This window comes from Castanea sativa, chromosome 7, assembly GCF_040712315.1.
Source record: "Castanea sativa cultivar Marrone di Chiusa Pesio chromosome 7, ASM4071231v1".
NCBI lineage: Eukaryota > Viridiplantae > Streptophyta > Magnoliopsida > Fagales > Fagaceae > Castanea > Castanea sativa.
The window spans coordinates 30547072-30565426 of NC_134019.1; the positions used below are offsets into that span (position 1 = coordinate 30547072).

Genomic DNA, 18355 nt, shown 5'->3' on the forward strand with positions numbered 1-18355 from the left:
AAAGCATGATCAATGCAGCTATTGGGGAATGCTTTGAATAGTTCCTGCAATCGTTGAGAGGTTCAATAAGATGATTAGAATGGTTTTGATGAAGCCTTTGATGGAATATTCTGGCATTAAGTTCATCATGCAGATTAGAAATTTCTGTCTACTACCAATATAAAACTATCATTCAAAGGCCATAGTTTTACTCCAATACTGACAGTAAAGCCTATAGACGGAGAATATCCTTTGATCCATTTTCCTTCACTGTCCCAATATAGACCTTCACACTCGCTAACCCAAATTGCCTAAGCAGAAACTGTTCAATTTCACCCATCCCTCTCTTTGCTTATTCCACTTTTTCTGGGTTTATTTCAACTTGTTTGAACCAAGTTGTTCATCACAACAGCAAGAAAAGTTCACCAATATTCGAACAAAACAATGGATATACTTACATGAGTTCATGAATGCAAATTGGTTTTGTGAGCAATACAATAAGAGGAAATCATTTTTCTTCCCTTAAAATTTATTTTGCCATTGTAGGTGGGGTTTTGTTGCGCGCAAATTATTTATTCAACAACAAGAAATTTTAATAGTTAGATCAATTGACACGCTAAAACAAAATGTGAAATCTTTTGAATTGAAGATCTTAAGCCATTTCTCTTATAGAATTAAGTATTTTTAAAATACGAATCAAGGGATTCTTTCATCAGCTAGTACTATTGACAATTTTTGTGATGAATAAAGTTTTTCTCATGTAATTTAAAGTGGCACACGTGCGCATGTAAACTCTGTCATCCAAGGCTATTCCAATTCTTCTCACTAGAGGTCGGTGGCTCACAATAGTTGACCTTGTCACCGACTCCTAGAGAGAGATAAGAGTACCATTGACAGTGGCAATTTAAGCTCTGCATTTTCATGTGTATATCACAAAAGCAAAGATTTCTTCAAGAATAGCATGCAATACGAAAAGAAAGCTTAGTTTTTCTTTGTCATTAAGATGAAGATGGTTTTTAACCCTAACCTCGAATATATTGTCACCAAGAAAGAATATAAAAAAAAAAAAAAAAAAAAATCCACCTAAGATATCACCTTTTTCATTTTCTTCTGCATCTTTTAAACTGTATTCTTTACACCAACTCCTTTACCACTACCACCTAAATTAGGTGACACTTTTTTGTTATTTTCTTTACTTTTTTAACCCAGAAAACTAGACTTTACTTTCATCACACTTTACCCTATAAAATCAAATTACAAACTCTAGCTAAAAACGTTTAGATAAAACCTAACTGGGGTAGCAATTAATAGCTTATAATGGAGAATCCAACAATATGCCAAAATTCAAAAGGTTAAATAGAGACGTTTGAGAGTGTTGGGTCCCAAATGCTGGATATCGTGGGTGTTTCAAAAGACAAACGTTGAAGTTCTTGTGACTAATATTAGAGTAGGAACATAGTTGGGTTTGGCATGTGAGCACTAGTAGCCATCACACAACAAAGAAAAAAGAATAAGAACAAAGCCATGTGAATCCATGGTTTTATTCCAAAAACATGTGACTAGTACTGTTTTTATCTTCTAAATTTTCAAGCCACAAAAACTCTTGCTCCATTCTTTTTAAGTAGGTCCTTTCATAGAGAAAAAGAGAGAGAGAGAACCCCTGCTTATTACTACTTTGTTAGCATATATGCCATAATTCTATTGTAGACCCCTGGCTTGCACGCGGGGCTGTGTGTGTATCAATCTTTGTCAGTCCTAGGTCAAACCAACTCAACACACCACCATTTACCACTCTATAGTACATATAAAATTTCACACTCACTTCAAAGTAGGAAAATTATTAAGAAAACATTCCTGTTATCTAACTTAGAATACAACCCTTTTTTTTTTTGGTTGTTGACCCACGTTTCTGACTCCTCTAACTTTCAACTAAGCTTATCATAGCTTTAATTGGGTTCAGGGCTGGTCTATCATCTATTCATCTATGTACTACAAAATTTCAGCAATTCCAAAACAGGCCAACTAGGCCAATTTAAAGCCTCACATCTAGGATCCCAGTCAAACACTCCAACGTTCAAAATCTGATTTCCAGGGAAAGCAATAAGCAATGAAATATGTGTCACACCCAACCCAAGTATTCAAAAGTAAAAACTATGATTTTAGATTTGCATATTGCTCAATTACCAAAAGACTTTCTTTCCCATATGCCATATCTTCCCATTTGCATTATTAGTAAAAGTGTCTATCGTCAACAAGTGGTGGCAGTGGCAATGGGCAATGGGCAATGGCAGTGGCCATGAACATTCTTTCTCCATATCAATCCCACACCCAATAAACATAAAGATTCCACAAAACAAATGAACCACCAACCACACACTAATCACCATTATCAGTCTATCAATACAATACAAAAACAAAACAAAATGGCCCCCACTAAATAAAAGAATTTTTAAATAACTTAAATAAAAATAAAAGCAGAAAAACAAGAACAGATCTATCTTTTCATTTGCTTTCCAACTTTCCAACAAAAATTCTTACATACAAAATTACATACAGAATTACAATTCACTATACACCAATCCAAAACCTCAATTATCATTTTTTTTTTTTCCAATTTTTTCTTATACTAACAACAAAGAAAAATTGAGACCGGATTAACAAAAAAAAAAAACATAATCTTAAATTTTTTTTTTTCATTCTAAGAACAGCAAAACCGTATCACAACTTCACTGCAAGGAAAATCGTCCGAATTTCCGATAGAATCTTCGGGCCACGAATCCCGAAGAAGCTTCAATAACAGCTGAGCCTTTCTCTTCGCTCTGTCCGTACAATCACTTTGTACTAACAATAGCAACTGAGTTAGTACTCCTGCGGCCACCGCGTCTCTCTGGCTCATCTCCGATTCGGAGCAGAGCGAGAGAAGAGCTCCCGCCGCGTATTCCGTTGCGCGGTCGGAGATCTTCAGTATTATCTTTACTAGTAGAGGAACGGTGAGCGCGTGCGCCGCGAACGCTGCGCAACCTGCGGGAACTCGACATAGCAATTCGATTGTTGCCAGCGCTCGCTCCGCGTCGCATTTTTCAAAATCTGATAAACGGTCGATTAGAGTCTCGGCTGCTCCGGCTGAGACAGCTTTGGTACGAGTCTGCTTCACCAAGCACAAAGCGAATAAAGCTTTGACGCCGATTTTGAGGGCGCGCGGATACGAAGAGATTGGATTCTTCATGATTTCGATCACGCCTTCGAAGATTTCGTCGACATTGCTGACTTGAGCTCGGAGCTCCGGCGACCGAGTCCCGGCGACGACGATTTCGATCAACGCGGCCGAGTTGATTCGGACATCGATCGAGGAATGGAAAAGCAAGCGCGATAAGTAAGCGATTCGGTCCGAATCGGAAACAACCGAAACGCACTCCGATTCACCGAGCGGGAACATGACGAGTAGCGCGAGCGACTCGTGGCTCAACTCGGAGTCGATATTGGCAAACACAACTTGCAGAAGTATCTCCCGCGCGTTGAGAGAGGAAATAACGGAACGATTCTTGTCCGAGTCACGAGCGAGTCCCCTGAGGCGACGAAGCGCGGTGAGGCGCGAGGGAGTCGCGTTGGACTCGGACGAAGCCTGAGTGAGTAGCGAGCGAACCAAAGCCGGGTCAGCAGGCTGTTTGGGAGTGGGAATACGCTCAACCCCAAAAGAGCGGTTAGCGACACACCAATCCTGGATAAGGCGACGGAGAGTATGGTTGGGGATAAGAGTAAAGTCGGTGAGTGGAGCTCGTGTAACTGGGCACGTAGTATTACCGGTAGCGACCCAAGACTCGATGCTAGCTCGGTCGTAAGTCTGACCGGTACTGACGGTGACCGGGTCACACATAAGCTCGAGCGAAATAGGACACCTGAAATGGTAAGGAATCTGAATCCCCAAATCCAAAGGCTCTAAACTCCCAGGCATTTGGAAATGGGAACAAAACACTCTGAGTCTGTGGGTTGGTTTTTGAATAGAAGAGTTTTGTTTGTGTTGTGTGTTTGATAGTACCAAAAGTGTTAAGAGACTAAGAAATGCTAAATCTGAGAGCTCTGCAAATTCTCTTTTTTAAGTTTTAACTTTGTTACGCTTTGCTTTCTCTTATACGAAATGAGAAGAAAACATAGGGACATACCCAACAGCTGGAGGGACTAACCTGACCAGACCCTGTCTTTACCTGCCCTTATCTGACTCTTTTAGCCACACGTGTGGTGCCCATTTTAACTTGAGGACCTAACCCTAGTTAAGGAAATTAAAATAGGTTGGTCAAATGAAATGTGCGACTAGTGGGTCCTACATATGTTCAGCCTAAAATTGAAAATCTTACTTAAGTCCTGTTTGCATCATTGTATTAACAAAAACAAAAAACAAAAAATTAGTATTAATAAAAACACACAATTGTCTGCGCTGTAAATGGTAAGTGGTAGTAAAATAAAGATAATAAATTTAAGCAAAAGTGATAAACAACTAATTATACTCTTCCACATAAGACAATTGCAATAAAAATTATGACTTTTTATATGTCATTACTGTTTTGAGATTTGATTGAGCATCATTCATTAAGAGTGGTCTTTGCTTTGGTGCCCTTGTGCTTGTGTAGATTGTTTGTGATTTCTTTTCACTCTTTTTTACTACTTTCATCTTTTGTAATCAATTTTTTTTTTTTTTTCTTCTTGACTGACTCACCTTTTTTTGTCTAATTATTTTCTTTGACCATCCTTTTTAATAGAGATTAACTTTTCACTATTCTCAATAAATCTGTACCCGTGATTCAACAGGAAAAATCAGTTAATTATAATTACTTTTCTTAACCTCTCAACGGGCTGTTCCCCAATATAAAAGCACCAAAGGCCAAAAGACTCTTTCCCAAATTTTGATCAATTTGAAACCCTTCAAATATGTTAATTGGGTGAAGAAAAAAAAATCTTGATTGAATTTTATAAAAAGAAAAGAAAAAAATACTTTGTGCTTTTAACTACTTTATAAAAAGTAAAAATATTTAAAAGTCATTTCCTTAAATTGATAGACAAGTGGGTTCGAAGAATGTAATCATACATATACTTAAAGTACCTTTTATAATTAATATATTACAAGAATTATTTAAAAAAAAAACTTAAAAGAAGAAGAAGAACTAAAGGAACTTTGAGAAATATCCATAACAAAAGTTTGTCAATGGTAAAAGTTTCTGTTATGTTATTTCTTGTATTTTAAAAGGCAAACCATGCACTTTGTCTTTGCCTTATGCTAGTAGATACTTTTCAAACCATTTTAAAAAAAATACAATTGTATTTTTGTTTAATTTATTTTTTAAACAAAATATATCATGTAAAATAAGATACACCAAAATCTACTTTAATTAAAATTTTGATCGATCCACATAATGATTATGTAAGTAAATATTTAAAAAGTGAAATCATAAGAAATTAGGTTTTATTATCAAGTATAGACATGTGGATAAGATCTCCTCTTGTTAATTCATTTCCTTTAATATAATATGTCTCATATCTGGCTAAAAATGGGAACAAATTTAGAAGATTCAATTAAAAAGAATCATTTTCCATTGAGTCATTTTCATAAATGTATGTGTCACAAATTCGGATAAAAATGTAAAGGAATTAAAGGATTCAATTGAAATCATTATTTCCCCCAGATAATAAACAATATAAAATATTCATGCCATGTAAGACTCTGGTTGAATATGATTTTCTATTAAAGTAGATTTGGCACTCTAATTTGCAATCAAGTCATGGATAATAAAAGCTTAAATTGCATAAAAGATCAGAACTTGTTTCTTAAATAAGGAGTCAAAAGCACAAAGTGAAACGAAACTTCACATAAACTATCAATTGAAAAGGAAGTGAAGAAAAATATCAAAAGTTGTATTTTAAAATTAGGAGTCAAGGGCACAAATGAAATGAAACTTCACATAAACTGTCAAAAAAGAAAAAAAGAAGTGAAGAAACATATCAGAACTTGTTTCTTGAGTTAAGGACACAAATCAGTAAGAAACTTCAGATAAAACTGTAAAAATGAAAAGGAAGTGAAGAAAAATCTCAGAACTTGTGTCTTAATTAAATTGGGAGTCAAGGGCACAAATGAAAAAGAAACTTCACAGAAGCCCTCAATGAAAAAGGGAATGAAGAAAAACATGGCGTACAAAAGAGATATCGTGAAATAAAAGGGACAGGAATGCAAAGTAGATATGATATTTAATTAGGTTTCAATTGTCTGTTATTAGGTAGTGGGTAGTCAAAGGTCAAAGATGAACAGATTACAAAGGAATGTGCGGGTCCAGGTTGTCTCTCCACCTCTTTATTTGGGCTCAATTTTTTTCTTGTCGATAACATTAACACACCGTGGTCTCTCGACGAGTGGCTCTCTCTTACAGGGTCCTACCATGAGTGGACAATGTTTATCTAGATATTTATGTGTGACCCACCAAAATAATTTCTGGAAATTATAATAAGATTTAATTCCACAAAGAAATTTAAGTTAACTTAGCTGGTGACATACTGCTTTATTTGTTTCGATGAAAAATATTTTGTAAAAATATTTTGTTTGTATTTTTTAGTATTTGTTAGTATCAAAAAAATAAATTAAGGCTCCATTAAGGAGTTCATAAGAGAATAGAATGGAATAATCCTAAGGGAATGGAAAAGAATAGAATGGAATAGAATGCATTTAAGCAATGGAAATTAATGAAAAATAATAGAATGGAATTAAGTAACCTTGATTGGATGTTTTAAAATAAATGAATGAAAATAAATGGAATGTAAGTAATTCCATTCTCTCCCACTTAAACTCCTAAACAAGGGAATGAATTTTACATTCCTTTCATTAAAACTCCCAAACAAGAGAAGGGAAAAATATTCTAAAATTATTTTTTTCATTCTTTTTCATTCCATTCAATTTCTTTCTCAAGAGAAATGAAGAATATTCTAAAAAGTATGACTTATTTTTAAAGATAGTTTTTCATTCTTTCTTTTTTAATTTTTAAAAAGCAACTTTATCTCACAGCAATCTGAATAAGGGAAGTTAGGAGATTTTTTCTAACTTATTTAAAGTTGCTACCAAATATTAAAAAATGAGATAGTTTTATATAAAATACTTTTTGAAAAACAACTCATTTTCTAGAAAACATTATCGCCAAAACAAACAAAGCGATGGAATTTCAATTAGCTCAATTGATAAAAAAATTTATTGTTAAATAAGAAATTTGGGTTCAATTCTCATCTACACCAAAAATTTATTAGTATATTAGTTTGATCAGAAAGACCAATCATCAAGATCGGACATCATCGATAAATAAAGGAAAAAAAAAAAACCACAATGACAGCGTTGTTAAGAGATAATATCATAATCATAATGATAACCTTGTGTGGATGAGAAGGATTAAGAGCTAGATTAAGGTAAGGACTAAGGAAAATGTCACTGTCTATTACCATATTTAAGTATAACCCTTTCTTTCATACATGTACGTAATATTGTAATAACAAGAAAATCAACACACTACACAATTATGGTATTAAGTTGTTAAGTTATTTTCAAACGAATTTCTAGATTCAGTTTATAAAATATAATTGGTTAGATGCTAATGATTGGTAATTAGATAATTAGATAAGCTAAACAGACGACTATGGTCAAGTTAATTATGCTCTAAATAATTGCTTAACATTTCTTAAGACTTAAATCATTTTGATAAGTCACCATCATGTAACAACTAACAACCATTATAGATAATGTTTTGCTTTGTTTTTTTTTTTAATTTTAATAATTAAAAATAATAAAGGATTTGACAAATTATTGGAATGCATTAGTCTTAATTAAAGACTCTTCAATAGTCTAAAAAGGGTTAAATTAAGCCGGTGTCAAATTAGTATACAATTAGAAAAATACACCATCTATTAATTTGGAAACTCCATCTACGAAGAGGATTAAAATGTTAAATTTAGAGGGGGGAAATAACTCCATGTATTAACCATATGGTAAATTTGAAAAGACAGAGTTACACGGTAAATTTAGATAACCTAATTTATGAACTGGATTGAAGTAATTTTAATATGAAAAGATATTATTGATTTGAAAAAAAATAATATACTCATTCCCCATTCCCCACCACACATTATTTTTATTTTTAGAATCAACGTGAAGCAAAGTAGGAGTGAAGCTTTTCCAACCTTATTGGGTGGAATGGAACTCAAATGTTATATTATGTGATATCCCATTTGGATTTTTTTTTTCTGCCTTTACTAAAAAGAAGCTAGCTGTCTGATATGACCTCCAATCAATTTGAATAATAAATATTATTAACATTATAATTTCATATTTTTCATAATAATTAAGTTGATAATTCTTTATTGGTTTTTACATAAATCAACCCCTAATGTCTTTTTTCATTTATCAATTAACAATAACTTGCTATTTTAGTAATTTTAAAATTTTGTATGCTTCTACACATAAAACATTCGCATTAGCTTGTGCAAATTTTTTTTTTTTATTTTAGCATAATAATATAACATTTCTATTTTACATATTTACTTTTCAAAATAACCATATTTGATTATTTATTTTACATTACATTTCATTAAAATATTGATTATCTATTTCTTTACACATAACAACTACCATCTATCCTCTCTTTTTTTATCTTCAAACTACATAAAGAAAAAATAATTAACTAAATACAAAATGAATAATATCAATGTAAATTTATATTGTTATTATAGTAAACTTGTAAACTTACACAATTATACACAAATATAAATAAATAAATAAGAAAAGGGTATATTCTACAATTTTTTTTTTTTATATACATATGAATACTCATGTTACTTTGTTGAGCTGGGATTTATGTTTTATATTCGTAATTCAGCAAAAAAAGAAAAAGGAAGAAGAAAAAGAGTTTAATCTTTGTTGAACTTGACCTGTAAAAATAGAAACTTTCATAAAGACCTTTTTTCATATGTGATGCTGAGTCCCCACCAGTTGTACAAATGTCCAATAACCATGACAGCTTTAAAGTTTGAAAGTTAAAGTTTTTTAAGTTTAAACCCCATTGGAAAACAAAGGGGGAAATGTTCCTAGTAACCTTTTACTCCTACTTTTGACAGACTATCCAAAACCAAAAAAAAAAAAAAAAAGATAAAAAAGAGAGAGAGAGATCCAGAATCCAGACAGTCAGAGAAGAACAGAACAAGGTACTGATCAGAGAGAGAGAGAGAAGCAGCAAAGGCAAGGGTGAAGGGAAGGGAGGCGGTGTCGTTTAGCGGCGCAAATCACACACGCGTGGATTATTAACAGACGGGGACAGTGCGTCCCACGAGCCACGCCCCCTCACTGTGACCTTCTTTGTCTCTGGTCAACCCGACAACCTTGCCTGCCGATACAATACAACTCACTCGCCCACTCGCTCACTACTTTCGTTTTTTTTTTTACTATGTACTTCCCCCAATGCACGTGCTCCTTCTCCAACCTCGCACGTGTTTCCAGCTATTTCTAACATTTTTTAGAAAAATTGAAATTTTTTTGACCCCTTTGTTTGCTTATTTTGACAAGAACAAATTTTTAAAACGGCTTCAAAAGTCGTAACTTTTATTACAATTGTTTAGGTGTAAATTGTGACAAGTAAAGAAAAAATTGTGGATTCATATAAAATTGACTAATACCTAATATATCTTGCAAATTAACTAGGATTAGTCACAACTTTTACTAAAGTTGTTCACGTGCAAACTGTGACAAGTAGAGAAAAAATGGTAGATTGAAGGTGACAATTAAAGCTTGTTTTTTGTGCAAGAAGATAGTTGTGACTTTTACTACAAATGTTCATATGTAACTGCAACAGGCAAAGAAAAAGTTATGAGATCATATGAAAGTGACTAATAGTTAGTTCATTATGCAAGATCAAGAGTGATTTATAAACTGTAACATATAGAAAAATGATAAGTACATGCAAAAATGACAGACAACTAGTCTCTTGTTCAAATAGTTGTAACCTTTTTTTATAAGAAAATGTTAGTCAATACATTAGTTTAAGAATCATTTTTAAAAATGATAAAATAATTGTTAACAGTTTTTTATATTTTTCTTAAAAAAGGTGTAAAATTTTTTCCTATTACAATATATTAACAATTGCTTTAAGCATCTATTAACGCAATCTTTTTTATATTGTAATTAAATTAGTCTTAGTCATGAGTCTTGACCACACCCACTGTGATTGTCTGTGCTGTGTGCAAGTGTGTTGTCTCGGCTGGCTATTCACCCTACGTACGGAATTCCAAGTCTCCCCTCTGTGAACATTATCCAATGGGTTTACCAGTTTTAGTTTTGAGAGTCGAGAGAATATCATAGATATGTGTGCCTCCTCTATTATGTATATTTATTTTACACGAACAACAACATCTATGACATCAGAATTTATTTAGATACTAATATTGTTGAATCTAGATATCGTATGGTGTGTTATTGTGTAGATTAATGGATAATGATTTACCTAGAAAGCTGGTTTGATGATATATGTAATAGTAGTCGACTTAAAAGGGACAAGTTTGGACGGTTTTGTGATCTTTTTGAAGAAATGGTTTGTTGCACTTAGAGTATCCACGTCAGTCTATAGATACTCTTATAAAATTTAAAAAATAATTATTTTTACTCATTTTGATCAAAAAAATATCTACATCAACGGGTGTAAAGTTGTGCAAAATATACATCCGGCTGTGTAAATAAACAGTAACCGTGTAAATATACACAGTTACTGTTCACGTTTTAACGATTTTTTTATTCTTTTTTTCTCTCAGACTACTTATCTTCCCCAACTATTATAACAACCCAGCGCACCAGAATAACCACCAAACTCAGCACCATCACCAAACACCACAACCTAGCACAGAGAATTCACCTAAAATCAACAAAAAATCAATTAGAAAATTCAACTTAAAATCAAAACAAACCCACTAAAAACCCAACTCAAATTAAATCAAAACTCACCAGTAAACCCAATCTAAAAACAGTCCAAACTCATCGGAAAACCTAGCCCAAACCATACTTAACGGAAAACTCACGTGAAATGCCCAATGGAGCTGGATCTGCCGCCCGATTTGCTACCACTGCTACCGCCTGATCTGCTGTCGTCGGGTCTTCCATTGCTGCCGCTGGATCTTCCATTGCTGTCATTGGTTGGGGGTGGGAGGCGAAGGGTCGGTGGTGGAGGAGAGAGGGAGGGGCGAAGGAAAGAGGGAGGCCGAATCGGTGGAGGGCTAAGGTGGCGAGCTGGATCGGCGTGACGGTGGTCTAGGTGAGGCGGCTATGAGGGAGAGAATGAGGGAAGGAGAGGAACGGGTGAGATTGAGAGAGCTGAAAAAGTATAAAGGTAGAGGAACCGATAGTGAGTGAGTATTAATAAATAATAATAAAATAATAATAAATAATATTATTTAATTAGAATAGATGTGTAAAATAAATGAACTGATGTGGTTGTTTTGGAAATGTGGTAGTGTAAAATAGAAAAAGTAAATTTTTAGTGTAAAATAGACGAAAATTTTAAACGGACTGATGTGGTTGCTCTAAGTGAATATATTAATAAATCATTTTTTTTACAACTTTTGATAAATTTTTGTAAGAAATATAAAATAAAATAAAATAATTACTTTTTCCTTTTCTTATAAAATGTTTTTAAAAATATTTCATAAATCTATATTTGTAGGCATTTATTAAATTTTATCAACATATAAAACAAATAAATTTTTTTTTTTTTTTGTTTAAAAAGATCTAAATGGAAATCTTCTTCTTCTTATCTCTTTCCCCTCTTCTTTCTTTTCTTCCTTCTCTATAAGCTCCGTTAATTCACTTTTATTATATTAGCTACTTACTCTTATTATCATGGTTGTCAAAATCTCGATTTGGATCCTACGATTTTACGATTTTACAATCTTACAATTTTACGATCCCACTTGCCCAAAACGATCTGGATCTTTCAAGAATCTTTGTGATTGTTCAGGATCGGTAGGATCATATGATTATGACGATCTCAAACGACTTTGATTTCTTGTAATCTTCTTTAACTTGACAGAAGACTCAGTTGGACCTAAATAAAAAATAAAATCTCAATAGACCAAGTTTTTTCTACTCCAATGTAGAAGGAGTGTCAGTTGGACTCAAATAAAAAATTTCTCAATAGAGTGTCACATTTTGAGATTTTTGACCTCTTTAAATGATGCCTAATTACAAATGAATGTAGTGATATATGGTAATTATATCAATGAATGTATAATTTATGTGATTATTTAATATACCAATGTGTATTTTTTTTCTCAAATAATATAAGATCTTACGATCTACGATCTCACCTACCTCCCACAATTCTACGTAGGATCCCGATTTTGACAACTTTGCTTATTATTATTATTTAATGTGATACTTTTAAGACTTTATTACTCAACCTAATTTTCTTAGATTTGAGTTGATAGATCCTTTAAAAAGCATATAATAAGTTCATTACGTTTGATAAATAATCTATTTAATGGTCACATCAGAATCCAAATAAGAGAATTTTATCCCCAAATGTATATTTTAATTTTTTTTATGTACCCCATTATGTTATAAATTAAGAATCTCGTCTAATAAGGCTTCTCAATGATACAGACATCATATATTCCTTTTTCATTTGTCTGCAAATTGACAATCAACTACCTGTTAAAGTTCACACTGAGAAAGAAAAATAACCCTATAATCTAAGGAGTCCTTGTCACATTTCTTACTTTGGTTTTAGACTTTTAGTACATGAATTTTAGTTTTAATTAAAATAAAAAAAAACATAAAGCAATGATTTTATTAGAGTGATACCTACTACTTCATGCGTTGTTTGGACAATATATAGCAATGAAACTATAATTTGATTCGATAGAAATTCATAGAAATGCAAAGAAATAGTAAAAGGACTTGTTGGATTGAAATTTTTGTGAGCTATATTTCAAGTGTGGATACGATTGTTCGTTTCCCATTGAAGCAAATTTTCAATATTCTAATGACATATATAATGTCTTGTAATGAAGCACCAATCATGTTTTGGCATGCCACGATTAAAAGCAAACTATTTTCATACATACATACATACATATATATATATATATATATATATATATATATATATATATATATATATATATATATATATATAAAGTGTTTCATAACCACTTTAATGAGATTATATCTTACCGGTTTAATTGATTTATGACAGAGCTCCTCATGTCATAGATCATACAGTAAGAAGCTCATCTCAAACTCTAAAATCTACCTTTATTAGGAGAAATTGCAATTTATATTCTATTGTTTACTTTTATTAATAATTTTCAAGGCACCCATTAGAGTGTAAAGGGGAAAAACCTAGTTGGCCTTGTGATTCGGCCTAAGATTTTTATCTTTGAGGTCCTCTTAATCAAATAATTGAATCCACTTTCCACGTGTGTGGTCCACACATCCAGCACGTGTCCATTCTCATTGTGATGCTGACGTGTTCCATAACCAAACATTTTTGTCAATTTTTTTTTTAAAGGGAACTAATACTTTCTATTTCAATAAAGCTAACTCTAAGCGCATTAATTTAAAAAATATTTTCAGTAACATTTTATGAAAAAAGAAAAAAGTAATTGAATTTTTAGGACTTTTTTATAATATATTTTTCATTAAATTAGTATAAAAAAATTTCTTAATTCATTAATAAACACTTTTAAGGATACCCGTTAACTAAACCGTATAAGTAATAACACAAAATTTTTTATAGTTGCTAAGAATAAGATGATATATTGTGATTAGTATACTATTTAAATTATGTTATTGGCGATGAGGCCATATGAAAATATTATTGTACCGCTAAAAACTCATTATTGTTTATCAAAACAATTTATTATCATTTTAAAAAACACTACTCACCACTTCTCATTTTAACAAATTATTAATTATTAATTATATTGTATGCCTATTTTTTCTATATGGGTTTATGGCTCTCCATGTCACCTTTAAAGAGTTCCACCCAAAAGCTAAGATACAAGGAAAAGTGTACACGTTGATAAAAAATTTCAACCAAATATAAAGTGATTTTGATTTGATATGAGACCATTTCTAGCCATTCCTATTCTTATCAAACGTATAATCTTTGTTACTATTAAACATCACTTTTTATTTCTCTTGGATAGATTTTTCACCTTGAAATGGTTGGCGGAACATTTTCTATCTTATTATGGGTGAGCCAAACAAGGCATGGTTGGCACGCATGAAAGAGATAAGGACGGAATCCACCTCAACAAGCTAGAATGAGCCGAACTAGCTTATGTAGAAGAAAACATTGACTATATCTTGACAAGATCATATCTTGTGACATTCATGTATGACATCAATTATTTTGTTAAATTATTAGCATAAAAAGGATTGTTAAATTGTGGATTATTTGAAGTAGACTGATCTTATGTGATTTTTCTTTCTTTTTACACTATTTTGATTTCTTTTTTTCTTTTTCTTTTTCTTTTTTTGGGGGGGAGGAAAACACTATTTTGATTTCCAATTGCAACCAATGAAGCTAACTGATCTCTTTGACCTAATAATGTTTGGTTAAAGTGCAAATCATAACCTTAAAGTTTGGGAGTCTTTAAATTTTGCATAATGAAATTTTAGAATTTAAATTTTACCCCATAAGGTTACAATCTATTTGCATCTGCAGCCTTCAATGTTCATATTTTCTGTTAAGTTCCACATAAATTTGCTATGCTTGTTTAGTCCTTCTAATAAAATGATGCCACATGACATAATGAAAATGACGTAATATTATTTTATTAGACAAAACAAACACGTGTGACAAACTTATATGATATTTAACGAAAAATATGAACGGAAGGGTTGCTAATGCAAATGACTCCCAAACTTATCTGAAATTTTAAGATATAAAATTCAAAAAATTCCAAACTTTAGGGTGTAGTTTGCTCTTCAACCTCAAAACGTTTACTATGGTTATCCTAATCACTAACTTAGTTGCATTTTACTATAATATAATGAAATAAAGCTACCCTATTTTATTTTTTTTAAGAATTTTTTTAAAAATAATTCTTGGCCCCATTTGGACATTTAATTGGATGTTCCCGAAGGGACTGGGAGACTGGTCATAGGTACTAGCCAATTACAAAATGTGGGTTGCTTTCAAACTTGGCGACTGTTAACCAAATGTCATATCTTATAATGATGTGCATTCAAAGTGAGTGGGAAATCTATACTCCAATCACGGAAGAAATCGGTGCCCTTTGTGTAAATGAACTCATTATCCAACTAATAATTTATAGTTTTCTCAAACCACAAAAAAAAAAATAATAATAATAATAATTTATATAAATAGTTGCCATTGGACAAAGACTATACTCATGTGCGACTTCTAGAAGACCTAGATGCACAAATTTTGGTAAACAATTTTTAATAGAAAATATTCGAAGTCTAGCCAAATATAAACTATTTACGTACGTAAGGTTCAGGGTATTTAGGTTTTCTATTAGATTTGTATTCTGTGCATGGGCATTACCAATTAACAATTTTTTGATTTTTTTTCGGTCATGTTTCTTTTTATGGCTCATGGCACAAATACAATAATACTAAATATAGCTTATAGCTGGGTGAAAACTATGTGAATAGAAAGCAGTTCATGAGAAGAGACACTATAGCTGGCATGTTGTTATCATGTTTGTAAGGTTCATCCACAAATTGTTTTCAAGAATAAATTATAGAAATACATGAACTATATTGTCATACATAAATTTTTTTTTTTTTTTTTAATTTCTATGGCTATAACTTCAAGGATGACCCTAAAAATGCCATCTAATTAATCTCAAAACTTATTTTGGTCTTGTTATTTGAAAATGTGGCCCTATGACTTAATGACATTCTGTCCATTCATTCGAGTTTAGATCCAAAGATTAAATCCCCAACTAGATACAAGTAAGCTAGAACCAAATTCCATCCCATCCAACTACAATATGTCGTCAAAGGGATTTATGAGGGCTATATATGTTTCTCAAATGGATTTGTGATTTTTACGTCAATAAAAATTTGTGGTTTTCCTTTTTTTGATTGAAAATTTCCTTTCAAAAGATTAACAAAGATCGAACTTCTATCCTCAGAACATTGGCTTATTTTTTGATAAATTATAATTTCATTAAGAATTAAAAAGTAGTACGACAATCACATTTGCAATTTTCCAGAACTGTAGGAGACAAATTGCAGTTAATTATTACAAAAGAACTAATTTCAAGAATAACAAAAAATTTAGCAGCAGAATGAACAACTGAGTTAAAAGATCTCCAAATCAAACAAAACTACTTAAATGAAAAGCAGTAGAAATAAAGAGCATCAAATTGACTTATTGTTACATGGTGAATAGGTCATCTTTTTTGAAAAAGAAAAAAGCATTTGGTAACGTGAATAGGTCATCTTTTATGAAAAATATCATGTTAAGAAACCAAAGAGGAGGCATCCAGTGGCTCAGTATGTCTAACTAAATTTAGAAAGGTCATAACTTTGAAGGCCATGACGATAACTTTGTGTTTGCTTGTCAATCTTATCTAACTGGTGAAATATTTTTTTATTTCACGAGACACGTAACTTCAAAATCTACCACACTAGAAAAATTATGATACATGCATGGACTAGAAGGTTAAAAAATGTACTGATGTTGAATTTTTTTTGGTCAGTGATTCCCCCTATATACCTATAAATCTATATTCCATTACTTAATGCATGAGTAAACTTAAATAAATGAGATTAATGTCTTTGATCAGAGTGCTTGGTCAGAAATGTGTAACCCAAACTGCTTACATTTTAATCTAACCTTACTTACCCTTGAATTGCTAAAAATTAAAGAAATTAAGGTGTCTTGAGCCGTGCACATCATCTTATTTAAGCATCAGTGCCCTTGATTTACGCTCTCATTTATCTAAAAAAAAATTCACCTCACTCTTGAGTTTTGACTCTTGACCCTCAACAAAAGTTGCAGCTGAGCATCTAAGCAGCATTACATGTAGAAAAAAGTTAACAAATGCCTTAAGATTTAAGATTATTGATTTATGAAATGCTTTTAAAATTTTTTTATGGCAAATAGAAAAATCAACTAACTTTTTGGGCAGTTATTTTATATTTATCATAAAATTAGTATTAAAATATTTTTTTAAAGAACCCATTGACAAATGCTTTAAAAATACCCATTAATCAAACCTTAAAAATACCCACTAATCAAACCTTAAATATAATAAGTTTGAGCCGACCTAGAGATTAGAGAGTCAAATCTAAAAGTAGGCCTTTTCAATAGGCCCAATTGAATCCACTAAAAGTAGGCCTTTTCAATAGGCAGAAAGACAATAGGTTACAAAGTAATTTCATAACTCAGAAATAATTGGGCCGTTGCTATACTTTTTGAAAAAGCTGAGGTAACTGAATTTTATTTTTTAATAAATTTTTTTAATCTTATTACCTGATTTATGTCATCTTTGTATTCCGTGGCTAAAAGTAACATCCTAGCTTAGGAGGAAGTATACCATGTTTTGGGTGTATGCTTCCTCCCACTTACAACTGAATGGGTTCTTCTAGTTGTGAGGATGCATACACCGAAATGTGGTGTTTTTTCTCAGCATAGCTAAGTATATCAATCATTCTTAGAACTTAAACATGGTTTAATCAAAACCTTTTTAATATATATATATATATATATATATATATATATATATGCCTTTAAAAAAACATTTGTTGGCTTAGGGAATATGTTCTCCATTTTTACGGTAAATCAACAAAATATTATAGTTTTTATGTTGATGAGAATTTCAAACTTGATGTAACATAGCTTTCCCAAGGGAATAATTTGCTCATCTCCATTGAATTTAGCTTGTGCGGCTACTGTATGTCGTTGAGAATTTCAAACTTGATGCAACATACCTTTCCCCCAAGGAATAATGTGCTTATCACCATTGAATTTAGCTTGTGCGGATTCTTTTAAAAATAAAATTAAGAAAAGCTTGTTCGGGTATGGCATGTCTTATAGTTTATCATATTAGTTTCTTATGGAGTATTAATTAATAATTTAATAACATTCACAATTCCCACTTAAAAAAAAAAAAAAAACCGTTCACAATGTTTTTGTTTTTGATTATGTGAGCATCAGTTTGCAGGGTCTACACTCTCCAAGCAAGCAAAACCAATCTCCTTCTTTGACGCCATATACAATATTTTATTTCTATGTCACTATTTTTCATAAGGGATTTTAGTTTTTATTAAATTTCAAAAGGGCTTTCAAAAGTAATACAGATAAATTTCGTTTTATTTTATTAGTTTTAT

General features: G+C 31.8%; 1 protein-coding gene across 1 annotated transcript; it reads right to left on the bottom strand.

Moving 5' to 3' along the window:
• Positions 1-2460: 2460 nt before the first annotated feature.
• LOC142644767 (U-box domain-containing protein 26-like) lies at positions 2461-4157 on the bottom strand. The gene has a single exon (XM_075819339.1). The coding sequence runs from the start codon at positions 3929-3931 to the stop codon at positions 2678-2680; it is 1254 nt and encodes a 417-aa protein (XP_075675454.1). The 5' UTR covers positions 3932-4157; the 3' UTR covers positions 2461-2677.
• Between the last annotated feature and the right edge of the window lie 14198 nt (positions 4158-18355).